Raw genomic sequence first — 27,129 nt, forward strand, 5'->3', positions numbered from 1 at the left:
AACTCCTCTGCCCCCCCGCCCTGAGTGGCACAGGGGGGATGGAGAATGGGAGGTGTGGTGTGTCCATAACAGCTCGTCTCTGCTGCTCCTTCCTTCTCACACTTTTCCCCTGCTCCAGCATGCGCTCCTTAGTGGGCTGCAGTGTGGGTACCTGCGCGGTACAGTGCTGTAGGAGTTGGAGAAAATACTTCTTCTCTCATTGACCATAGTTTTACACGGAGGAAGTACAGTGAGGGTCATTTGAATGCTACTGAGGAGAAATTATTCTGAAACCCTCTGAGCTAGGTCCTTGGCCAGTGAGTACCTGCAGTAATATTTGTCAGCTTTCATAGACCTACATTCTCTCAAGCCAGCTGGGGATCTGTAACAACTTTTTTGTCCTCTGGAAAGAAAGGAGAAGCTATTTTCCATATTGTGAATATTGTCAGACATGCACGGTGTTGATTAATTAAAAAGAGGTGAGGCTCTTCAGGAAGCTGGGAAAGAGATCTTCTCTCTCCCCGCCTCCTGCTTCCCCTCACCCTGAGATGGCTTGTTCACTTGAGGCTGAAGGTTGAGTAGTGGGACCAGCAAAACGCCAGTCAAAGGCAGTCAAAACCCTATCGTGGTGTGCATCTCTGGAAATCCAGCACAGCTGTAAAGCTAGGAAAAGCGGAGTATTTGATCGTGACTTCTGTATTGGATATGCATTTAAACTCTCTCTGGCTTCAAATCAGACCTAACTGCTTGCCGGTAGTCTAAACTGTCAATGATTGAGCATGATTTATATTTTGTTTTTGTAGAGTTTAATTCTGTGAGGAACTAAATAAGCCAAATGAAACAGCTTTCTGTGCAATTAGTAAATGAGGAAAAGGCAAAATTAAAACATGGCTGTTCCCTTTGACAATTAAATAGGAAAAAAGGAACACCATGGTTTAAATCATATGAGCTTTCAGCTAAGCCTCACATTAGTAGTGAAAACCTATTGCTTTGAAATCTCCTGTTTCTCCCTGTTTTTGAAAGGGGGAAAAATAGGAAAAAGCACTTTGTCAAATTGCTGTTTTGAAATGGAAGGATTTAATTTATCTGTTTCTCTGCTTCGCAAAAGTTAGTGTTTACAACAGGGTCTCCAGATCACCCGTAATCTGGTAATGGGTCTAGCACAACCTTCAGTCTCTAAACAGATGTTTATCTGAGCATTATCTGATTCCTTTGTGGTGGGAGGGTCTGTTCATAATCCCCAAACCCATTAAAGAAATGAGGGGGTTGTAAAAACATTTTGAAATAGATGAAACACCTTTCAGGATAAGTTGCTGATAAAGGAAGGCAAAAGCACAGTGAGACTGAAGTGATTCCTTGGATACTTCATGCTACTTCTTTGGCAGCTGCAATGTTTGTATCTTACTGTGGTGACTGTACTATGAGGCATGTACTGAACAGTAGTTCCGAAATAAATATCTTAGATGTTAGAAATACAGAGAGACTACTTTTTATTTTACTTTCTTACATTCACTTCTAAAAATGCAAATTGCTTCTTAAAAATAATGGTGGTTTGTCATTGACACGGTCCTGTTAGAAGCTTTGTGGTCTTTGGTGAGTGCAGGAGATGAAGGCTGAAAATCAAGTGATACCCTGATGTTTGCAATTAAGGTCTTATAAAACATGCAAGCATGTATGTTACTTTATCCGCATGAGTTCTCTGATCAGAAAAAAAGAAGCTGTAAATCTCTTTCTTTGTAATTATCTATGTCATAAAGCAGAGTAGAAACACCATGTGGAAAAAAGGATTATTAAATAATTCTTAAGCAAAACAAACTACAGAAACGTTGCAATAATTAACTAGCTAGAAGAGCACATACTTCATTACTCACAAGCTGGCAGGTCATAAGAAAGGCACAAGTGCATTTTTATGGCAGGAAATAGGTCCATTAAATTACACCATGAAGTCATATACACTGGTCATTGTATTCGCTTGCTTTATGGGTTTCGTATTGACTTTGCCTTCTATTCAGTGCTGTAGACAAGAGGGTAGCATTAAAGACAGGCAGATAAAAATGCATTTACCTGATTGTAAAGTCATGGTTTTTGTTCAGGCAGATACTCATAGCTGAAGTATGAAATAGTGAAACTGCAAAAAAGCCACTCAAGAGTGTAAGCTGTCCATTGCAAAAGCCTGAAAATGAGAACTGTATGATAAAACACCTTCATATTTCCCCCTCTTTTTTCCAGTTTCTTCATTATACCCACTAGTGGTTTGCTTTCCTCCTTTTTCCGAAGTCTTAAAATTTTTCTTTAGTGTTCCTGGTGGTGCTTTGCTTTTGTGCAGTGATTAAAATTCCTTATATATGAGGATGGCTAATTTGCTAATTAAAGCAAGCTGACACCTTACTCCACTGCTGTTCTTATTGTCCGTGGCCCTTTCTGCAATTTGTGGCTGGACGTATCTTCATCATGCAGCCAAAACGTAGTGGCTTTCCATGACGGGATCTCATTCTGTGATGGGAGTATGTGTGTGCCAGGTGATGCAGTCACACGTTTCTGGTGCGTTTCTCCTACTTCTGGATGCTGTCATGTCAGGAGACCAGAATTTGGGCCCTTCCGTCGCCCCCACCCTCGCTCACTCCCACGATCTGTGTGTGCCATTGCTGTCCTGTTCCTAAAGCGTGCCTGTCCCAAAACACCAGTCCAGCTGAAATGTTCACTATTCACGTGAAGGGCGAGAAGCAGCAAGGCCATCGTTTGAAAAGTGAGGTGCAGTCCCAAGGTAGAGCGCCACTGCTCGTAAAACTCTGATCCATTTTAGAGAAACCAGTGTGCCTCATTAGCTTCACTTAACTTCAGGATTAGACCTTCTCGGCCATTGTGTCATCTAGGCTGTCGGTACTTAAAACCCTGTTAATTCTTAGCTCTGTTCCCAGCCTCCTTCTGTTTCAGCTCATATCACATATTAGACGCAGTGCATTCTGCTGCTTCTGCCAAGTCCAACATACTGCCACTTATTTTTCTGTTCCTGCTTTCCTCGTTCCCCTTAAGCGCTGGAGTCCCAGTGCAACAAAGCGTTTAAACATATGTTCAGCTCTAGGTGATGAAGTGTTTTGTCGAGTCAGGACCTTTGCATTCAGCTCGGCCTGTTTGAGTGTGAGTAGCCTTTGAAGTTTGAAAGGCACAAGGAGAGATCCTCAGCAGCACAGAGAGGACCAGTTAATTCTTTCTTTTATTAGTCTCTTTGGTTCTTCAATATAATTGCTCTTAGATTCCCATTTTTTGCTTTCTCTGCCTTATTGTACCATCTGCCTTTTTGCTTCACATCACACTGTTCTTCTTTCATTTACCACTTGTCTTCCCCAGAGCTGGGAAGCATAATTCTACTTTGTGCCGCAGAAAATTTGCTGTACAGTACAATTAGTTTAATTGAGTTGGCAGTTCAGATTGGCTGGTCCATGACATGCTTCTGGTACCACCGGGCAGGTGACCAAGAATGCCACTCCCATGCCATGACGAGACCTGTCCAAGGGTACTCTCTCACCTCCATTTGTCCTGATGGGATAAAAATATCTGTGCTGGACTAAATGTTTGCTTAAAACAAGGGTGTTCCTGTGCTTTGTATGGGAACAGTCGATGCATGCAGCGGCTTCAGAAAGAAAAGAATGGAAAATTTGGAGATGAAGTTGGAAGGAAAGTTTGGAATGAAGGTTGCTAATTAGATCCTTCGCTCAATCTTTGAGCCCAGAACTTTCCCAGAGCCTTGGTGACTTAGCACTGACTCAGAGACACGCGAGTCCTTTTGATGTCTTTGCATATTTTTTTTTAAACCTACTGCAGCTTAGATTTGAATTCAGAACTTTTGCTTGCGTTGCACTCCCGGGTCACTGTGACCGGGCTCCCGCTATCACAGGCAACCAACCCATCACGTGATTGCTTTCATAAATGTGCCAAGCTCAATATTCACACCTCTCAAGTAGCTAACCCCTGCTGCATCTCCTGGAAGGCTGTTTCAGAGCCAAACTCTTCTGATCATTGAAAATCTGTTATTTTGCAAGCTTCCTCTACAAGTGTGTTAATTCCAGTGATGCATTTCGAAATTGACCCTGCATATGCTATTTTGATATAAAACTGTGAAAGAGCTTTTTTGATCCTTTAAGTGATGGTGTTTCCAGACTGGAGTTGTTCTGGGCAGCTGCTCTGTGGCAGAGTATATGTCCTTGCATTGATCACAGCGTTCCTGTCAACTGTGTAGGCTAAAGTGCATTTCATGAGTCAGGGTGTAACTCTTGTTTAAGCGGTGGGGTACATGGTTTGCTTATGCCAAGGGACAGAAGTCGGTCCGTTTTCCTGGGGAAACATTTTTCTGTGTTACTTCACTGCACTGTTGGCTGACCTGTCTGCTCTCTCCAACAGTTGCATGTATGTCTGAAGTTACTGTAATGGACTGTGACGCTTGGGAAAAAAATAGACCCCATGAGCATGTATCTTAATGAAAACAGTATTAATATGTGGTTTAGTGGTTATGGATGCTTTTGATGTTAAATATTTCACAAGCCACATAACGGCATTCAGTCACTTCCTTCACACTGTTGCAAAATGTGTAAAGTTTAGATTAGTAACAGGTCATGACATAACAGCAGTACTTAAAGCCTCAAGGAAAACTTCTCACAATGTTATGTTTACAGATTTTTCTGTCAAAATAGCTCAGATCTTCGCTACATCTCTATTTTTGCTGCCAGAGATATTTGCATGGATATGAGCTCTTCTGGCTTGCGGATGCCGTTGTTGTTTCACAGAGCCATGACGAACGCTCAGCCCTGTTAAAGAGCACGGACTTACTAGAGCGTGCAGTATGGCAAAGGACACCTGAAGGTTGGCTGCGCTTTGGTGTTCCTGGTTGTGTTTAACTACTGTCAAATGTGATAATCACAGCATGGGAGAGCCTTCTGCCAGGCTTCCTCGCGTTTCCGAGAGGAGGGAGCAGAGCGTTTCTTTTCAAACAGTCGAGCGAACATCAAAGCTGTTACCTTAGGCAAAACTAAAATGGAAGGATAACATTTTAATTGTCTGAGAGGCAGTGGATTTAGGCTTTCATTGAGCAAAGCACATGAAGTCTGTTGACTTCGTTGGGAGTGTGGTATGTAAACCGAAGCATATGTTTAAGTTCATTACTGAGGTTTCCAAGCAAGGCCCTTGGGGAGAGCGCTTCTTACCTTCCCTGCACAGGAGGGGAAAAGGCATTGGGCTCTCTGTCTAAAGAAATCAGGGCACTTTATTTGCTACATCCCATTAGCGTAAAAAGCAAGGTAAAGTGACACCAAAACTGTGAGGAAGGGACCAGGGCAAAGAGGTGTCTCTTCTGCACATCTCTGCAGGAACGAGCAATGTCCCGTCTCCTGGGAAAGGGGAGCAGGGTCCTTGCTCTGCTCTCCCTCGCTGCTCAGTGGGGTTTCCCTGTCCTTCATCCCAGCCATGCAGGCAGATGAGCAAGGATTTCGTTCACTTGCAAGGAAAGTTATTGCTGATTCATCAGTAACCGGCTCTTCTCCAGCCCCTAAACAGCTCCTGAGGTGGAAGAGGTCAAATCTAGCTCAACGTTACTTAATGTAGCCTGTGCACATGTTTCTATCGTGCGGTGACTTCTGCATCCTCAGCATAGCTGCCTTCAGATAAAGTGACTTTCATCATTTTATGGAATCAGTAAGAGCCACAGCATGTTTTTGTAACTACAGTTTAATTTTCAGGTTTTTTTGGTTTTCTGACTCATAGTCCTTTTCTCCAGAAACATAAAATGATTCATATACCCAAGCACTTAACTCCTTTTACATTTGTAAATGGCACTTCATGCATGCTTAACGAGGGTATTCCAAACCACTAAAACCATAATTTACTTATGCTACATAATAAGGTTTGAATCCTGCAAAGACTTACGTAAATACTTTCAAGTTCATTGTAGGTTTTTGCAAATGGTGACTTAGAGCCAGAATGTCCACTGGCTTGGACTCAGTGGGTCTTTGTGGTCCTCATAAGCTCTGACACAGCACCTGGGAAGAGAGAGTAAGAAAGAAAAATGGAATTGGTGCTATAAATCTGATGCAGAAAAGAATGCAGAAGAGGCTCTTTTATTGCTTTCACAAGGTAAAGAGTTGAATATTAAAGTACATTAGAAAAAGGAGATGGAAAGAGAAGATGAAAAACATTTTTTTTCTTCACTCTGCTCCAGTATTTCTAAAATTAAACTCTCAATGTCTTATTATTTTTATTGGAAGATATGAGGGAAAAATCCCTATGCTGGATAATTCAAAGCCCAGATAGATTTATTTAGACTCAAAATATACAGTACTAGCTAGCACTGCCTTTTAAAAAAGCTATTGCACTGTTACTCAGGCAATGCACATAATTTATGATTTTCTTTTTAAAATGGAATCAACTAATTTATGACGCTGGGGTTTAAAACCCTTAATCCAGCCTTTTTCTCCCAAATCTTCCTGGAACCACTTCAGATTATTCAATGTCCAGAAAAATCGTACATCTTTTTCATTTGTCCATCTAACAGACAGAATTCTAAAAGCAGTAAAATCTTCCAATTTGAGTTGAAATTTAATAAATCATAAATGCATTTTGGGGCCACAGTTTATGTTCTGGGAATCAGATTTCTGAAAAAGTCAAAAACCTTTTTTTCAGGTCCATAAAGCAGTGTTGTTTGCAGGCATCTGTTCTTTTTCAGATACTTTATTGCTTTGTCTTATTCTATGTTATTTTCACTTTGTTGTTGTTGTTGTGAAAAAGGATTTTTGGTTACAATCTTCCTCTTCTCCATAAAAAGGCAAAATTCTCTCCTTCTTCCTCCCTCAATCTCCAAGAAGAAAAAAAAAAAAAAAGAAAAGAGTTAATAGGCTTCTGCTCTGGCATAATTTATAGCTCACTAATGTCAGTGAAAGAGTACAAATGAAACAACACTATTAGTTAGGAAGGGACCATGAATTGCGTATCACGTGCATTGAGCTTTGCAGGAACTGGAAGGGGCTTGGATTTTCACCACCAAAGCTGTTTTCTGGTTGCAGATGTCGTCACCAGGTAACTGGCACCAGCCCTGACACTGCTGCAGCAAGTGGGTCCCGGTGCTCCCTCCCTCATGGTGCTGGTGTCCATGCGACGTTCCATTAAAAGGAGCAGGAGCATCGCTGGTCTTTCCAGAAGGTGCAGGGGGGAGCCAAAGCCTCCAATTTGTTTATACTCTTTGGATGCTTTTCCAGTGATGTTCTGTATAAATATGGTTTGCACTCCTGGCGTTGGTGGGTTCAGGTGTCTACTGATCTCTTCCAAGACAGTACTTATTTCAGAGATAGGCAATTTATGAAGAAAAAGAAGTGTTCCTGAAAAGCAGTTACTCTGGATGATCTGAGGTCCCGTAGAACTTTTAATAGGTGATGAGGATGTATCCTAGAATGGCAGAGGAAGATCTGTGATCCCCCTTGAGGGAGAATGATGGACTCCTGAAAAATGGGCTGAATGAGCAGGGAGCATTTCAGGTATGAGGGTCTCTATGATGCTCTTCCAGTTCAGTTTGCACAAGAAAGAGCTGCAATTGGTTTTGTAATATCTGGTCTGTGGCATTTGCTTGGTGGCTTCTCCCTCTGTGCTCTGTGGTCTTCATTCGTCTGAAAGCTCATATTTGGCTTGTGCCGTCTCTGTCGGGAGCTGGTAGTGCACTTCTTTGCATGAGTCACCAAGTGTTTATTTAGGAGCTACGTTGCATCTAGGCAGAAATCTTTCAATATTAAAAATATGTCTTACTTAGCAATTTACATAAGCTACTAGATTGGCATCTAGGTTACTTTTGTCTTCAGAGCTGACCACCAAGAAGGAAAAAAATGTTTCTGTTGGCCTCAGTTTTTCCACAATTGGGAAGGAGATCTCGAGTCAGCAACATGCAATTTTATATGAAGCATGGACCGAATGCAAGATACCAAGTTTGAGATTTTGCCTCCGTTAGAGTATTTTGAGACTGAATGCTTGAGCCATGGCTGCCTTTGAGAGACGCTGAGGGGAACCTAGGAAGTCCAGGGTCAGAGCCTAGAAGAGCCATGTTTACATAATGCAAACAGGTTTCTCATTAGCAAACCAAATAATAACATTGTCTTAGAGTTATATTCAGTGTCATTTTACTTCTCAAAGAGAACACTGTCATGGAAAGGATTTAACTGGCAGGGAAATAACATGTTGTCACCTCGATTCACTCAGTCATTGAGTTTGGCATGAGTTTGTGCTGCCAGCAGGAACGGGCAAGGGAAGCCTTTTCCAGCACTGCCCTCCTGAGCCACCCAGTCCTGGTCTCTCCTGAGCCAGCGCAAGCGCTTGTGGGAAAGCCTGGAGGATCCCTTGTCCAGGAATCAGGTCCCAGCTCTCAACAGCTGAGGAAAGTCACCCAGATGCCTATCCTCTTTTACCCTGCCACCCAACTGAAACACAGAGAGGAGAGTGCTACTGCTATTTTTGTTGTTGGTTTTGTTGTTATTTTTCAGAAACTGCAATAAAAAGGTGTGGTTGTCATGTTAAGGGGCAGGGGGTTTTCTGCCAACAACCAGTTCATTCTCTTTCAGTGGTTTCTTTGTTCCAGCTAAAGGAAATGTGGCAGCAGAGGATGGGTAGCTTGTGGCTCTGCCAGCGACTACAGCTCGTGCCGCAGTGCTCAGGGTAGCGGCTAGATGGCACACACAAGGCTGTTGAGAAGGAGACAGTCGTATGTGGAGAAAATTAAATACAGTGAGGACCAGCCTTCACCATGCAAAACTTTGCAAGTGAAGTTGATCAGAGTGGGCAGAGTGGTGTGAAACTGTGAAGACAGACATCAAGGCCAACAGCAAGAAAAACAAAGGGAGGACACAGACGACGTCCTGGAGCATGGCAGAGCTCTCCTTTGGTTCATATTGAGCGTTTACTTCTTTGTTTAGCCCATTGCCTTGGAAATCATGAGGAACTGCTCTTTTTAATTACAGCCATCACAGTTATTTCTCTTTTAAAATTAATTAATCTGTGGGTCACCTTCATCCTGGCTTGGTGCTCCCCTGCCTCACGGAGCAAGAGTTAAGAGCCCCATCTTTTGGCCCTTTCCCTTAGTGCCTGCTCGCTTGTTTCATTGACCAAAAACGGGCCCCGTGCAGGATGTTCGCTGGCACATCAAAATCACATCACGCGTGGCTGGCTTCAGGGTTTGTTACAGGCTCAAAGCAGGCAGCAGACAGGCTAAAAGGTGCGGAACTAACCTTCCTGGCAACCGTGACTCTACAGGCTTGGCTTAAGGTTGGGTAAAAATACACTCTAGATGCACGCCTGGGTAAAACTAGGTGGGTTTGACTGTTGATCGCTCAGAGATTTCAGGATCGGACAAGCAAGAAGTCCAGAAGTCAGAATAGTAAGTCAGGCTCCTACAGCAAGAACTTCCCAGGAGGGGAGCTGCAGGGTTCTCCTGCGCTGAGCTCATGGAGCGTGCAAAATCAAGCGTTTGCAGAAGCTGGTATCAATAAAATCACTGTCAGAAAGAGTATGTTAAGAATTACCAGAAAGATAATATTCCTGGGATTGTCCTACGTGTTTATACCCAGTAACCTGGCTGCCAAAAGTGAGCTATTACTGGGGGTTACTAACTTTGTGGTATTCTTGGAAGCCCACCATATCGTCCCGACCTCTCGCGCTTTGATGCTCAAAGGGCTGGAAGCTGGGCAGCAATTACAGCCTCTCCCTTTGCTGTTGATTCAGAAAGCATTTTAAATGTCAGGCTCAGCCAGCAATGCAAACTGCAGGCACAAAAAGAATAAAAATCCCTAAATTAAAGCAAAGGCTACGTTAGATACAATTGTGCCATAATTTTCTATTTAAGTCAACATCAGGTTGGGCCTTGGATTCGTGAGCACAATGAGGAGCATTTTGGAAAGTGGAAATTGCATTATGGCCTCTGTTTCCTTTCCAGGGAAGCATGTGAAGCACATTACAGAGCGAGGGAAGGTCATGACTGCAGGGAACAGCACAGGATGTCTGAGAGGGAAAGGTGGGGCGAGAGGAGCTGCTGCAAAACAAGGACAGGGAAACAGCAGGAGAGCATGAGGGTGAAAAGTGGTAACTGGAAGCCTTGCAGTATCTTAATCAAAATTCTTTCACATAAAAGGTCAAAAAAAAGCTCCCCCCATTACGTCTGTATTTCTGACTTTTTAAAATCTCTTGTTTTAATTTAAATATGCATTGTTGGGTTTTTTTTTTCCCACATTCTGGCAACGTTCCGAAATTTTTGAACTGCCAGACAGATAGGCTCAGTGTTTCAAAACCAGCATCTGCATGTGTGCATGTATCAGTCTGATGAAAATGCTGGGCAGGCTGAGACTGATGAAAATGTATTTGCTTAGCCGTGATCAGTTAATACCACCACTGTGTATTAAGTATTGTGCTTGCTATATTGTAGCATGCGCCGCCTAGCTATATTACGTGCATCATTCCCTCTGCCCGTAAAATTACTTCTGAGCCTGCCCTGCACGGAGTCTTAAGGAGGGTAGAAGCGATGCCATCCCTCCCTCCACCCCCTCTGTCTAGGGCAGCGGGAAGGTCTCAGGCCTGTTGTGCACAGGCAGGGGAAGCAGTTTGGGAACCAGCTAGAGGAAGAGCCCACTTTCTCTGCTCTCCCTTTACTGTAGCATCTACGTTGGCCTTTCCAGGATCGCTTATCTGACACACTTTGCAGCACTACTGGCCAAGCAGCATCTCCGGCAGAGCGCTGGGGAGAAAAGCGTACGGTTTGGCATAAAGGAAGTAAGCATAAAATGTCTACATATTTCTCAAAAGGCAAATTGGCTGAAAAGTCTGTGTGATGATAGCCCAAACCAGAACAAGCTGTAATTACGTATCCTTTTGGTTTGCAGTTTATATGATTTTCTCTCTGGTTTTGCAAGTGTGCCACAGTCACACTTCAGTGGCTCAGCGCACTTTTAACAAGCTGTAGAAGGTACCCTGTTGCTCAGGCACTGGCAGTACTAAAAGACAGAACCTACTATTCTTTAACCCTTTGCAAGGTTATGGAGCTTAACAATATGGAGTACTCTCAAAGGGATGACCTGTCCACAAGGAGCTGGGAGGAGGGAGGTCAGGAATTGAGATCATTACCCACTACCTTCTCTTTGTAGAGCGGCTACTCAGGATATTTTGGTGCTTGAGTTAATAATCTTGTAAATATAACAAGGTAGAGAGGGAACGGCACAGAGGAAACTTATTTGGAAGGAATTAAACATTAACAACACACCTTAAATGCAACCGAGTAGGAGCAAAAGAAGGGAACTGTTCAAGTACAGTCTGTACCCAGTTTTAACAGGCAGGTGGGATTTGTTTACGGAAGCAGACAATCACCTCCTTCCTCCCTGCGGTAAAATGTGATTTAAAGGAAGTACTAGTAGGAATTTTGTCTAAGTACAACTTGCAACGTAAAGCTTGGTCCATTTGAGTTGCTACTCTGTAAACTAATTCTTGAATTTAAACCAGGAGGCAGCAGCTAGCTGACTATTTAACCGATTCCTGAGTTGGATAGCTTTTCAGTCCATGCTACCCTGGTGTCTGCATTCCAAGGCTGTAAAACTCTGTGGTGAGAAGGCTGCTGGCTCAGCCATGGGGTACCCCAGCTGATTCAGTGGCTCCTCCATCAGCTTGTGCCATGGGGTTCTCAAGGTACCCCAGCCATAAAGCCAAAATGCCCTGGACAGCAAGTCCAATCTCTTAGAGGACCACTCACTACGTGGTTTTGTCCTTATGAAAGTAAAGGGACAAACGTGGAGAGGGGCAAACCCCCCAGAATGGGTCTGCCTGCTCCAGCAGAGGCAGGAGAAAATGGCATGCAACCCCGCTGCGCTTCTGCTGTCGGTCCAAGTAAACCGGGGTTTGCCAACCAAATTAAATAAATAGCCCAATACTCCCTCCCTCCAAGTAACATCAAGTCTGATTAAGAATCCAAAGAGTACATTTTTCAAAACGTCAGTGGCTGGATCAGAAGATCAAAGATCATTGATTTTTTTTTTTTATTTTATTTTATCTCAGAGAATGAGTTTTAAAAAATCCCTTATCAGCTTCTTTCTGAATGCCTGAAAGGGGAAAAAATTAAAGGGTGTTTATTAGTATTAGCAGTAGTACTCCAAAATGTATTGCATGCATTATTATTAATATTATTCTAGATATGCAGTGCCAGCAAATCATAGATACAGAGAGTTGGCAATAAATTAATTGGAGAACTGAAAAAGTACTGGAAATTAGGGAAGATGATGAGATGGAAGAGATCAGCCGAGCAAAGTGAAGACCGAGAATGGCATGTCTTTCTTGCACTAATATGGTAATGAAATATAGCAAAGGCAGAGTGGGAATACTGATCTTCACATGCTTCTAACAACTTCTTGCCATACTCAGTCAAATTTCTGTGAAATTGCTAACGTGAGCTATTACAGGATGAAAAGACCTTTATGCCAACATAAATGCATCTCTGGTGCGGAGCTCTGTCAGTTCTGCAGTGATAGTTTCTAAATTGATACAGTATTAGAGAGTGAGCTGGGCTTTGGAAAAACTGGTGGCTTAAGTTCACCTGTGCTAGCTTTGGTCTGTGTCCTCTGGTAGAGGACGTGCGTCCAGGCACCATGGCAGGAAATCCTGGGCCCATAAACACTATGTAATGCATGCAGGGAAAACCAACCCAAACTCCCACACGAATTGATGGGCTCTCAGAAACGAGACATGGTATTACGGTAAATAGTGCCATAAAACTGTTTGACAGTCAAGAAAAAACAGATCTAATACCGTGGATTATTTAAGAAGAAAATAGAGAAGAGAACAGTAAATGTTATTGTGCCCCTGTGTCGTACGTGCTTCTGCTGCAGCTCTCAGAAAACAACAGACGAGGATGAGAAGAGGTGCAAGGACGAGTGGCCGGGGTGACCAAAGGCATGAAGTGGTCCCTCTACGCAGAACAGCCAAGTAGGACGGGGCTCCTGCAGGGAGGGGAAGAGTTGGCTGCCAGCCGTGATGCTAAAGGTCTGTAAATCACGGGCAGCGCGGCAGAGGTAGCTGGCATCTGACGAGCTGAGAGATGGGAGGCTCGGGTGAAATTACTGGGCGTTTAGTTCAGAATAGACCAGAGGAGACAGATCTTCAGATACGTAATTAAGCTGGGGAGCTCTTTGCCTCATGAGGCTGTGGATGCTAAAATTTACATGAGCTCAGGATGAGGCTGAGCAGGTTTGCAGAGGAGAAATCCACTGAGTGATACAGTTAAAAAACAAGCCAACCTGTCTGGGTCAGAAAGTTGCTGAGCAGCGAATCATTGAAGGACACCAGAAGAGAAAAGTTTTCTCCCTTTTCTTATGCTCTTCCCAAGGCATCTTTTTGGCTACTTGCCCCTAGTGACTTCTCCAGTTTAAGAAAGCCTTTAAAGGTGTTCCAGGGAGGGAAAGGGCTAAAGGAAAACGGGAATCAAGAGAAACCACCTGCTGGTGAAGGACAACAAATGCAAGAAGGGCAGGGGTGTGAGCGTCGCACAACCCAAAGCTGAAGAGTCGGGGGCGCGGGGACAGCCAGCAGAGCGCCGGGCAGCACCCGCTCCCTCCAAGGCACGCGGGGGACAAGGGGTGCTGCCCGGTGGGGACGCGGGAGGACGTGCAAATGGAAACTGTCCCCATGGCATCTTCAGAGGAGAACGGCGCCAGCAGCTGGGGCTGTCCCGGCATGCTGAGGAGGTGCAGGTGTGGAGGCATGAGTGCTAACATGAGGGGAGGAGGGCAACCCAAGCCTCAGCAGGAGGGTTTCGGGGGAGGCTGAAGCAGCATTGGGATGCAAGGATGTGGCTGGAGGTCTCTGGTGCAGCGAGGCTGGGTAGGTGGGCATCTGTCCCCCTGTGCTTGCCTGGTTGCCCTGACCCAGAACTGGAGCCAGACCTGTGCGTGCCCTGCTGCTGAGGCCACCTTAGAGGCAGGAGGAGGCCAGGGGGACATGCTGCGCAGCCTCCCTCAGCCGCAGTGATGCAGGGAGGTTTTGGGACATGCGCTTCGCTGGGTGGAAAGCAGGGATAGAGGGGGCAGACTCAGGAGGGTCTGTCTTGGTGCCAGTGGGATTAAAACATTTTGCATTACAGTCTGTGGGCTTTCTGGAAAAGCTGACTAAAAAGTTTTTTTTCTTTTCTTTGCAGTTTTGTACTAATAAACCAGGCTTCCTGGCAAATTTTTATGCTCCACACCATACTGCGTGTGAAGTTAGGGCAGAACGCAAGAAGGGAAAACAGAGGCCAGTGGACTACAAAGTCCCTGCCGTACAGCAGTACAGGCTATGTATACCTGGCTCCCAAATTTTGACAATGCATTTAAAAATTGATGCCTATTCAGTAATCATTCTTCCTTCAGGAAATGCTAACCTGTTGAGCCATAAGATTTTTAGGCCTCCGAGATCCACTGTCCCCACAGTGGAGATGACTGCAGAGGTAGTATTCATCTTGAGCAAACTTGGCATCCACTTGGCTTGCCTAAATGCCAAATTAGTAGCCTTCTGGAGGGGGAAGGGGTACTAAATGAACTCCATTCCTACTCATTAAGACCTGAAGGAGCAGGGCTGCTCTTCAGCCTATCTCCTTTTCTCCAGTCGTCTCAAGCCTAGCTGTCGCAGGCTGGAGCAACTGTTGGTGATGCCTCTGCCACTTGTGTAAAACACCCAAGTTACCGGTTCCCCTGAGGGACGGGTTCTCTGACCCTGGGCACCTCCAAGTTACTGGTTCCCCTGAGGGACGGGTTCTCTGACCCTGGGCACCTCCAAGTTACCGGTTCCCCTGAGGGACGGGTTCTCTGGCCCCGGGCACCTCAGCCGTGCCAGCTGCAAGAGCAGTGAGAGCTCTGCCTGGCTCCAGCATTGCCAAGCCATTGGTGCCACCCAGCAAATGGCCTGATCCCCTGCACAGGGTTCTACTGGTTTATGAGAGATTTCTAGTCTTTATATTATTTATTTATATTCTTTATATTATTGATTTATATGAGATTTATATGAGATTTATATTCTTTCCAGTGGGATGTTGTTAAAAGCAGGTGGAAAGCTGCTTCTTTGAATATCTGATTTTTACCCCGACAATTTCTCTTGACATTTCCACGGCTTTAAAATTATTTTTCCCCCTCTCTATCTTTACTTTTCTGCGCATTGTTTTTCTGTGGCAGTCTTTTTCTCTTCATTGGTTTTGCTTCTGTAAAGGACTTTGCATAATGTTTTCCTTCAAATTGTTCCATTTCAAAGTTTTCCCTTTATTTCAGACTTCCTAGTTGCTACGTGACTCTGCTGTGTGGTTTCTAGGTCTTACTTTGCTTTACTGTGTCCTTTTTCTCTTAGGCACTTTCTCTTGAACAGCTCTACAGTGGTGATAGCGTGAAAAATCTCTGTATCCCTCTGTGTCTCTATACAGAAGTCTAAAATATCAGTGAGAGAAAGAGAGACAAAGCAAGCATTTTTTAATATAAAATAAGGGATATTTATTGATAGGATATTTATTTTTTAAAATTCCCTAATAGCATGAAGAGAAACTTCCTCATTTTATAGAAGATACATGTTTGTTTTTCTTCATATGTTCCAGTCATACCACAAGCTTTCCAGAAAAAGAACAAGCACTTATTTTTGTGCTGTGTGCCCAGAACAGCTACTGCACGACCATCATCCTGCCAGGATTTGGTACTGAGAAGGTGCAGCCTGATGTTCAGAGGCAGAGTGCTCCTAGTTCTGCTGGGGACCGTTGTGAGTGGCAGGGGCTGCAGGTCTCCGAATCAGGATGGGTTTACACTTTGATTCACTGTCAGAGCATTTTATATATATATATATAGCGTTATATATATTCTGTTATAGATATTTGGGAGAGTACATTTCCTGAAGTCTTCTCAAACAGATCCTTTTCAACTCACTCAGTTCCTAGGACAGTTTCACGTGCGTGGCACTGGGCCTGATCTGAAGCCCACTGAGACCAGCAAGCACCTTTCTGCTGGTACTCAGTCAGGCTGTAACCGGATTTAAAAAGTGACCTACATCTTTTGCTCCATATCTCAGGCTCTCTTTGCGTAACCATCCATAGGTGGTCTAAATTTACCACTGCAGTGTGAAAACCTGAATCCACGAGCAGCGGTGGGTCTAGCTACTTAAACTGCTTTTTGTCCTGATTTCAGAACCATGAGTAAGACTTGCACTTACCAGTTTTGTCAGCAGAGCTAAGCTGGTGAATATTTTCTTTGGTGACCATTTTTGTTAGCAGAAGCTACAGTGGGGACCAGCAAAAGAATTCTTCAGCTGATATTCCTTATTTTGCTTACTGGCAGAGGTTTGCTAGCTCAACAGCAGTGGTTTTTGCTTTCCAGTATAGTTGTGTTTAGACTGAGAGGCATTTTCCAGCTTGGAAGTTTTGCCAGTGGACTTCAGCCCTTTTTGAATTTCAGATGCAGGCAGATACAGATGGGCTTTCTACAGCTGTGTCTTGTCCTACCACTGTTTCTTTGCAGAGATGAGATAGTGCCAGTCAGCCAGCGCCACCAAAGAGTCACTAGGAAAAGCTATAGGAATGCAAGTGAGTCCTCGGATCTCAGTTCTATCACCCAAAGCAAGCTGGCAGGTTTCTAAGTATCTGCTTAATATCTGAGGAAAGGTGGAAACTCCTTTTGAAGATGGTATCGGACCTTTTGTCATCTTTTTTCCTTTCCTTATGAATACTTCTACTTCTTACGTAAAGTATCACAGAATTGTCATTTAAATTAGTGGAGCGATATTGCTTTGGAGCAGTTACTGTTCATGCAGAAGGGGAGAGCGGGCTTTGGGTGTGAGGCTGGGGTGTCTGGTAGGCACCGGCGCATGAGGAGTGCAACCCATCGCTCAGGGCAGATGACCGAATGGCATCTGGCTGACCACTTCTGGAACAAACGGGACACCTTTGCCTTTGGAGGCAGCTGACACAAACTCTATTTAAGCTGTGTTTAAAATGGGCTTTCTTAATATAGCACTTTTAATTTAGCACTGGGAAGGTAACGTGTGCTGTGTGTTACCCACTTCTGTCAGCCTTTAGGATGGAGGTTGGGTTTTCCTCAGGGTGCAGCTGAGGAAAAGAAACTGAGAAGAAGAAGGTGCAAGAAGCAGCTGAGGTGCAAGAAACTTGTGGTTTCTGGGATTTGAGCAGATCAGGCAGGCAGAGCGTACCTGGGATGCAGGAGCTGGGCAGCAGTGGACCATGTACAAAGCAGAAATGCAGTGCAGGACCTGAGGCCAGCGGTCAGCAGTGGCTGGTTCTGCTTCTTCCACCTGGGAGAGGGGTTATTTCAGCATAACGGAGTTCCCTGCAACTCTGCAAGGCAGCCCTCCCAGCAAAGGGCACAGTGATTCATCCACTTAAGTGGATGTAGCAAAAGCAGTAGTGATTCACTGTTGTTTATAATAGGGCTACTGTCCTTTATGCCTGATTTTTTAATTGTGATATTATAAGAAAACTTTCTGGGATGAAGAAAGCACTGTGTTTGAAGTGTCTTCTGAATCAAAACTGTTTTCTCATATGGCATTTTCTCTCAAGGTAGAGATAATGTTCCCAGAGAGAGCAGGATGGGAAAACTGGAGGTCTCTTGGTCACATCTTCCAAGAGCATCAGACTACCTTTTTGTTAAATACAAACTATCGGGGATGTGCAGAGGGTAGGGAGGTGTTTCTCTGTTACTTGTGGTGGTTAATACCAAAGCGCTTGATCACATCAGTGTTTTGAGCTACTGGTTTTGCGGCCAGGTGCTTGCTGCCATGAGCTAGGGTTTTGTAAATTAGGCCTTTATATATTCTGCAAAATATTAACAGGTTTACTCTCCCTGCACACTCTTCATTCATTGCTACATAACAGCAGAGAGCAATTTAGGTCCCTGGCAGTGTATTTTAGTAAGACAGCAAATTGTCTGTGTTTACTTATGCTGTACAATTCAGTAATTGTACTGCAGGTCTTGGCCAGGTTCCTGAATAGTTGGGGCCTAAAAACAAGCTCTTAAATTCATATTTAGGTTCCTAACCAGAAGTTCGGATTTTTCAAATGTTGAGTCCATCCTGACTCTTGCTGACTTTTTGGAAGCCAGTAGGCTATCAGCAGTTTGAAAATCAGGCCTGCTATGTGTTCCCACGCTTGTATGGGGAAGCTAAACTGTGGTTTAGATGCCTTTTAATATTTGTCTTTGCAGTGTCTGTTTTATTCTATACATTGCAATAATTCCTAGTGGACCTTATTCATGTTGACAAACTATCAGTTTGGATTGATTAAAATGTCCAGTAAAAAAGTGGCCAGCAAGGTTGCTATTTGAAATCTTTGCTGGAAGATGAAGAGATGCACAAAGTAAGAATATTTCTGGCAAGTCACTGGCTTTTTTTCATAAAAGGGCAGGCTATAAATATCGTCTTTCATATAACATATGCTTCACAGCCTGTGCCTGACAACAAACCTGAGTGAACTAGGGTTCATCAGAAAGGCTGATTTTGCCCTCTATTATTGGGAGCTCTTCAGTGTGTCTTGGTGAGGTTCTTCTCCCACTTGTCAGTGCAATAAAGCTTTCTTTCCTTTCTCTATATAATTTCAGGGAAAGTCTGATTCATTACTTCAGGGGCTGAGCTAAATTCTTTCCTCTGGACCGTTTTAAAAGGAATCGTTTAAGCCTCAAATACTTACGCTGGCTGCAGCAGCAGATGTGTGAAAGAGTGGGCATTCGCTTTGCTTCTTGCTGCTCATCCTCAAGAAAAGGAGGCTCTCCTTAATCTGTGGGCTCAGAAGCACAGCAGAAGGACTTTTTGACCTAAGATAAAACAATGACAAAACTATTCCTGTGGAAGCACAGCATGCAGGCGCTTTGGGATGCTTCTGGAATATATTACTGGGGATAACTTACTCTTCCTTTTCAAAAGAAAATCATACCAGTGCCTTTAGGGAAAAAAAAGTCTTGTGTGATGAGGGGAAAGGGAAGAAGTTATTCTTGGTAATATTTAAAAGTTGTTAAATTCAGAAGGCCCTGGAATGGGAGGATTTAACATAGGGTAGATCAGCAGAGTGATCTGGCATGATTGCAAAGGTGACTTTGAAAGAGTTTCTCATTTTGGTCTTGAAGATTTTCATTTCTTCCGTTGAGGTGCCCTGATGGATCAAAATTTGCAGCATTTTCAGTAATCAATATACACTTTTTTTCTCAAATGAGGGCTGCTCCTGAGAAAAACAAATTGTTTTGTAAACGTTATTTGGCTGAGACTGACTGCATGTTTCCATTCCCCTTGCAGAGGCACAGCAATAGCTGGAATTGTTTTCGGTATAGTATTTATAATGGGAGTGATTGCCGGGATTGCCATCTGTATCTGCATGTGCATGAAGAGCAACCGTGGGACTCGAGTAGGGGTCATCCGAACCACGCACATCAACACCATCAGCACGTACCCAGGTAAGGAAGCGAAATGACACCCCTGCAGGAGTGCCTGCATTCATGGCAGAAGCGTATCTTTGGATAGTTACGGCTCCGCAGCAAATGGGGGATGTGAATACAGCAGGCAGCTCTTCTCAGTCCGGAGGGGAACGGCACGACTCCCTGCTGAGAAACGCAAGACAGCTCAGCGTGCGCAGCGTTCGTCAGTGCAGCACTCTGCCTGGGCTGATTTATTCAGCCACTCAGCGGGCTAATGAGATCTGGCGGGGTGCCATACTCACACAGCTGTATGGCTTGCGGTGCCCGCAGTAGCACATTGAGACCTCGCTCAGGGCGGTGCTGCATTGTGCAGGATAGACCTTCTCCTTGTGCCAGAGGCTCTCTGGCGACGGATCAGTTGTTCTTCTTTTGTGTTCTGGTTCTTGTATTTGCTCTTGGTCACGTGCAGTCAGCTCCCTTTCATTGTCCGATATAATGGGGGCCCGGCATACCACAGAGGGGGGAAAACCTGGACAATAAGGTCTGTGGATCATAGTGCAAAGGCTTCGAGTGATGCCATGTGGAGTCTAATGCAGCCTGAGCTGGCTGGTACTCGGCCAGAGCTCACAGGCCCTGCCGGGTGCTGCAGGATCCCAGGTGACTTCTGCAAAGGCACACAAGCATCTTTGCAGTGTGTTGCTCTCTGCTGTGTGTCCCAGGAGGGACTGCTGGCTAGCACGCGGTGCTGGATCCAAGCTAGCTCTCTGCATTCACCTGGCACCGTGCCTGAACTGATAGGAACTTGGAGCACGGTGCAGAGATGCCGGTTGTGCCTTGATCAAAGTTAGCTAGTGAGATCTGGCAGTGCTTGTTAGCTCTAGCTTAGTGTTGGACGTGCTCAATGGAGTCTTGTCTGTGGGCTTACGTTGATTTGGTGTCATGGCTTTTAGGTGCAGGGCAGCACCAGGGGAGGCACAGAGCCTAAGTCAGATCTCGCACTGAGCTAATAAGCTGTCACAGGCTCTGGGGTGCCCCAGGGGACAGTAGGGACCCCTCATGGGTCTGCTCCAGTGCAGTTGTGCCCATAGTGAGTGGGAACTGGTACCTGAGCTAGTTCTGTGCAGAGCCACTTGTCAACTCGTGCCAGTCTAGGATTGGGGTACAGGAGCACTAAAGGTGGATCTGCACCGAGCTAGCTGGGGTCTGCAAGGCTGATTTGTCTGGGCTCCCCACCACAAGAAAGTGGCCACATTGTTGAAGAGCAGAGCTGACCCTGGAAGCAGCATAATGGTGTTTATGCAATGCAGCTATGTCTCTGCTTCAGTGACACTGTTAATTACAAATGCAGGAGCGATTGCCTTGGGATAACTTGAGAGTTCACTGTAATAAAAGGCAATGGTGTTTCATGCATGAAGTCCCCTCATCCCACTCTTAGAGATCCCCTCCCTTTATATTCCCTCCTGTTGCAAAGGTTGCAGCAAACCCCAGGTGCATTACGTATACTTATACGAAAAGCTATGCAGTATTTATTAGGTGTTCTTTATCGCATTCACTGCTCTGAGTGTCTGTTTTCTCCCTCATGCTCTTACTTTCCAGTTAAACTAAAACCATCTATAATCATCCTTATCATTGCAACATTGTTTTGCATAGAGAGATGAGTATTGAAAGAGAACTGCAATATTCTCAACTATGAATTGCTGAAGAGCTACTTCAGACTCTAATAGTCACTGCAAGCTGTAAAAACAAGAGCAAAATGAAGACTCCGGGGCTGTAGCCTTTTCCTCCCCAAGTCTGCTCCTGCAGTGACTCACCCCTGTCTCTCCACCTCCAGGCAGTTTGACTCTGCACGCTCCCTGTTCTGGTGCAAACATTAGTTCAAGCAGTTCTTCCTCTCAGCAGCAGCAGGTTTTTGAAGGATGGGGAAGCTCTGAAATTATTTGTGTTCCCCGCTGTCGTGAACACTTCTGGAGTAATGACTAACCTGGCTTTGGCTGCAGGGTTTGTGATCAACCCTCCCCCCTGCCATTACCTGTTTTGGACAGGAACGGCAAGCAAGGGGATGCCCTTCCTTTGGCCTCAGCCACAGTGGCAGCAGGGTTTTCAGAGCGCGGGGAGTGCTTTTCATGGCACACTGGGATTTGAGTCTCTTACCCCCATCACAAACATCCTAGGTTTCTCTTTTCTCTCTATTCAAGTGCTATTTCACTGCCAGTCTGCCTGAGACATCTAGGGAGGGGATAGGAAAGCATCCATGGTGACATGGACAGAGAAGAAGCAGACTCTGGACCTTAAAATTTGTAGAGAGTACTCTAATGGAGTCTTGATATGGAGCCGTTGGTTCCTAACATGCTATCATTCTGCAGCATTTACTGTCTTTATGATCACTGAATTAATCCTTCCTCTGTAAGGTTATTAGAAGTAGTTGAGAAAATGTTTTCAGCTGTTTGTGAACATTTTTGTTGTTTCCTAAATGCCTGACCCAGTTTACAAATGCAGGACTCTCCTCAGATGTCTCTGTTGGGGTGAACAAGGCGAAAGCTTTGTTCTTCCGTCGCCCAAGTCCCGGGAAGATGTCCAGCATTTGTGCAGTGAGGAACTGTCAGCTGTGTTTGGCATGGCATGGCATGGCATGGCATGGCATGGCACACATCTCCTGGGGATCCAGAGGGTGGTTGAGAGGTCTGTGGAGATCAGCAAAAGCCCTGGCTACACCATCAATTTGAGATGACATAAGTCCATGTTGCTGCTGAAGGGGGCGAAAGGGAATGGGTCTGATAAAAAAACAACCTTCCTCCCCTGAGAAAGTTTAGCTCTGCCACATCACCCTGGTATCATCTGCCATATGGCCACTCAAACACTGTTACCAGCACAACGTGTCAGTGGGCACACGGCTAAGCAGTGAAGGAAACGGCAATAAGCAAGGACGTGCACTGACATAAAGTCCTAAGTATAATGACAGCCTGAAAAAAAAACATGAGCGCATTGCCAGGAGACTTTGCATCTGTTGTATGAAAGTCTGAATGTCAACTAGAAAATACCTGGGGGTCTGCATCTGAAAAAAACATTTTTAATTATATCTTCTTTTTTCTCCCCTTTCAGTGGCTCCACCACCATACAGTTACGAATACGAAATGGAGTACCCAGCTGACCTACCTCCACCTTATACTCCAACTCCACAGACTTCGATACAGTATCCCCCACCCCCTCCTTACCCTGGATATTCAGGGAAATAATTACATGCCTTCACATGGATATTAACTGCCTGTTGAAACAGCCAGCACCGTTGGAACAAATACTGTCAGCTCAGGGACAAATAGGATGGGGTCTGCATCAATACATACGGCCAGGTGTTGAAATAACCTGGGAGGGTTGCCATGGCTCGGGATGAAGACAAATACTGTCCGCTCCAGACCATCACGTTTCATGATTAAACAATGCGTGACCAAAGAAACAGTTCCTGTAAGTTAGTGCCTGACGAGTAGTGCTTAGCATCAGTGCTTAGCTTCAGCTGCAGCCCGTTACAGCACATGGGAGAGGGGGCCTTCCCATGTAAGAACATGCAGGTGGTGCAAATGGTTCAACAAGCTGTTTCGAAACCACAAGAGGCAGCTGCTGGGGCTTATTTTCGGGGAAAACTCCCAACTGTTGTCTTCAAGCATGTGTTACGCCTTTTCTTGAAACAAGGGGAAGAAGAAGAACAAGGAATCATAGAATCATAGAATTGTTTAGGTTGGAAAAGACCTTTAAGATCATCGAGTCCAACCGTTAACCTAGGACTGCCAAGTCCACCACTAAACCATGTCCCTAAAAAGAAGACTGAAGACTGAAGCTATTTTCAGTTTCTACTTCAGGCTGATAATACCCAACGATCAGCAGTGCATATTGGTCTGATAAGCATAGTATCAAGAGAAGTGCTGTTGGAGTTATTCAGTAACCAAGAAATGATGGATATTATTTTTGGCCAAGTGCAGGTTGTTTTAAGTGCCTACTTAGAAACAGTTTGAGACTAGTTTGTAGCCTGAAATGTAAACATAAAGAGCATTTTTATATGTGAAATACACTAATTTATAGCTGATTTACTTTTACCTGGACTTAAATACTGTATACAGTGGACATATGCTACAATGCCTTTTTTATCAGCAAATGATACTTCCATTTTTTTAAAATATACTGAATCAGGAGAACTCACAAATGGGAGAAGAAATACAAACCAAATATTAAAACATCATAGATTTGTCTTCAATTGGATTGTGTAAAGACTTTTATTTTAAATCATATTGTTTACCAGTAATAATGATATTCAGCCTAACCAAAGAGATGAGCAGAGAGACTGAGCATCAGATTGCTTTTGAATGTTGTCTTGGGCATTTTAAAACTGTAAGTCACCAAATAATATTTTTTGCATTTGTCAGACATATTGTTCAAAATTACTTAATCTCTACTATGTAAAGTACAGGCCTTCATGATTTAAAATGTTCCATATACTTATGGGGCTAACTGCGATTCAGCAGCAGCTGTTTGACTTCAGAATAGGGTATCCCATTACCTAAAGCATCATCCTTCAGTGGTAAGACTAGTATATTTCTCAATTTTATATGCGAAGCACAAAGACAGTGGTTCTCTTTGGGAATTTAAAAGTGCTGAACGTCCTTAGTTTGAGTTGGGTGGCTGGGCAGTTCGAGAACGCTACAGCCAAAATAGCAGAAGGTGACAAAAATATGGCACCTAGAGTTCAGGATGTGGCATCAGGTCCATTTCAGAGGGAGAGACTACAGCTTACCGCTGATTCCTGGAGATCAGAACGCATTTAAATGTTTTCCAGCGTAGCCCTCATCTTCTTTTCAAGTGTGTCGGTGTATTAATGAATAAAAAAACAACTTGCAAAGCGTGGTACCATATCCAAGTGAGGTCAACTGACAAGCCTTCATCGCCCCCTAAGTCTGATATTTTTGGCATTCAGTCCTGATTCAGGGAGGAGCTCAAGCAACCTTTTAACTTTGAGCACAAAAGTTATTCAGAGGCTTTCTTGTAAACAAGACCTTATTGACTGTTCTTGCTCAGATTCTGTAATTGTATTTGTCCTTTCCAGGCTGACTAAGCTTATCTTCTTGAAACCCTCCTTGAAAGCGCAAACGGCCTTAGTCCTCACTGCTGTAAGTTCAGAAGAAGTAAGAAAGAACTATAAGTTCTGTGTTGTGGCCCTTGGCCAAACTGAGCCTTGAGTCACAGGCCCATTAGCTACCCAGGCATTTGTAACCCAGTCAGAGGAAAACTGAGCTGCATCACAGGTTTTGGTTGCTGCTGGTTATATTCTATATATGTATAATTATACATATATATATATATGTATATATAAGGACAGTTATATTCTCATTTCTGTTTTGCTGTTCAGAGGTGACAAGTCCTGAACTAGGTTATCCTTACAGTTACTTCTGCTCTGGGCTATGTCCTGCAACATTTCAGCTGGTACTGTGACCTCTCAAGAAACGGATGTTCCTCCTGAAACCCTCCCATGAAGTGCAACCTTCTGCACGCGGTGTTTTGGCAGTCCCTTCTCAAAACCATCTGCTGGGGTATTGGATGTGCCTGCCAATGTGGTGGCCAGCATGAAGAACAGAATAAGCATAGTTTTCTCTGCGGGAAATCTTGTTTGTACCACATCAATTCTACGCTAGTACCTCAGCACTTTCCAGTTGATCACACTGGATGACATTTCTGTGCCAAAAAGTTACCTATAGATAACAAGTATTGTCATTTCTCCCATTCTTGCATTTCATTTCTTTGTGCTGAACATGCAGACACACAAATCAAAGAGCAGTTTGTATTTAATGAATCCAGTCTCCTGGAAAATAGAGAGAAAGAAAACTATCCTATAGATCGTAAATCTTCCCTTAGAGGAAGAATTTCTCCAGCTGTGACATTTGTCAGAACAAGTTATAAAGTAGGTTTCTTAAATAAAAAGGCATTTCTGGAAAATAACTGTAAGTCTTTGATCAGAGAGTCCTCTGTTTTTCAGCTTTGTGTGTTGCCCCTGTTGATGTTGCATAAAGGTCACGGTGACTGAAGTACCTACAATGTATACATGGCTTATTCCAGGGGAAAATTATGGAAATAGCAATTTGAGAATTTCATAGTGATAGCGAGCTATTTGTTTGATATGGAAACACTAATGAGGATGTTGATTTTAGTATGTTAATTAATGTTTTGCAGATCCGTATATATTGGGCCATACCAGACAATGATTTTAATCTCAAAGGACACCACATCCCTTGTCCTTGTGAAGTGCATAAAACATAAAGGCGTTGCCCTTCCAGCAAACCAGGTAAAACTAGTACAGAGTAGCTTCTTTTCGGAAAGAGGCGATGATTGCATTGAAAATAAGCAAGCAAACTGACAGCCAAAGAGTAGGAGGGAGTCAGAAAGATTTATAAAAGTAAAGGAATAGAACAAAGAAGTTGCTGCATAAACAAATGGGAGCATTTGCTAATACTGAAGTTTTATTAGTTGAATTTAGCTGAAAAAATTGAAGTGTTGTTATACCTTAAGTATTATTTTCTTTGTATGGGAATGTAATTTGTTCAACACCTCCATATTCAAAGTTCCTGCAGTGCAGATATTGCCGGCCAATAGTCATTTATTCTCTTTCACATGAATAGCTTGCAGATGAGTGGGTTAGTACAAAGAGTTTTTACTTAGTCACACCAACTTATTTCAGTCTCATGCCCTACATCATGTTGTAAAGTAAGAAAAAAATACAAAAATGTAGTCTATGGCTGGGAAAGGCCAAACGATCTTTTGCTTTTCTTGCTTGGCAGTGGACAATATTGCTAATTTGGTCAGTGAATGTAGCATTGCCCTGGGCAGTTCATACACTTGAGCCAGGTGCCACTGATTTTCTTGTGGTCTTGGGTTGCTCTGCCTTTGGTTCACAATTTCTAGGCTGAGCTGGGGAGGCAGCCAGGGAAGGTCACCGTGCCAGGAGTACAGGACCCGGTCCCATGGGCCTTTCTCCTTGGTTTCATAGTTTAGCACATTAGATGACTGCCTGGTTTCACGATTGCTGTTATGGATTGGAAGCAGCAGGAGTTGCAGGTGCTTACAAGGGCACATATGCTTGCATATGCGCTGATTTCAGTCCTCTTTTGTGGAAAAAAATAAATTCTGTGTGATGTCTTAGTTAATCATGTATCGGGGATATTTCAAGCCATGATTCATTTCGCAAACTTAATTTAATCTGGCATTTCTTTAACTTTTTTTTCCCCAGAACGAGCTACTTCCATACCAGTTACCTCTCTGACAGCCTACTGTTTCTTGGGTATATACCAAACAGCAGGAGAAATGTATTTAAGAGCTAATGACCCATTTGGGAGACTTTACAAATTAGGTAATAATCAGTTGGAGGAGTTAAAAGGCCAAGGCAAAGCCAAGGGAAGTTAATGTGCTAGGCTGCCGTTACCTAAATGACACACTCCAATGAAAGGATCGTTAATGCTATTATAAGCCTTTTTTAATTAATGAAAAATGTAATGATTTTCTTTTTTAGTGTTTGTAACTTTGAAAGATGCAGTTTTACCAGTGTACTAGACCAGATTTTCAATAGTGCCACAATGAAAAGATCAAATTGCTCCATAGAGCACCTGGATCAATATTAACTCTGTTCTTGGTATAGTAGAAAGAGAGTCTTTCAATTTAAAGCAAATGTTCTCAAGACCCTTTGTGAAACCGCAATGATATT

General features: G+C 43.9%; 1 protein-coding gene across 2 annotated transcripts in view; it reads left to right on the forward strand.

Annotated features, from left to right (window-relative positions):
- Positions 1-25,349, forward strand: part of CYYR1 (cysteine and tyrosine rich 1) — a 59,736-nt gene extending 34,387 nt beyond the window's left edge. For both annotated transcript variants that reach the window (XM_082337213.1, XM_082337212.1), the window contains exons 3-4: positions 19,276-19,433; positions 22,494-25,349. In XM_082337213.1, the coding sequence (XP_082193339.1) occupies positions 19,276-19,433; positions 22,494-22,627 (292 nt within the window). In that variant the 3' untranslated portion in view covers positions 22,628-25,349. The remainder of the gene's footprint in view (positions 1-19,275; positions 19,434-22,493) is intronic.
- Positions 25,350-27,129: the final 1,780 nt, after the last annotated feature.

The sequence above is a fragment of the Platalea leucorodia genome, assembly GCF_965183815.1.
Source record: "Platalea leucorodia genome assembly, chromosome: 2".
In the NCBI taxonomy this organism is placed as follows: Eukaryota; Metazoa; Chordata; class Aves; order Pelecaniformes; family Threskiornithidae; genus Platalea; species Platalea leucorodia.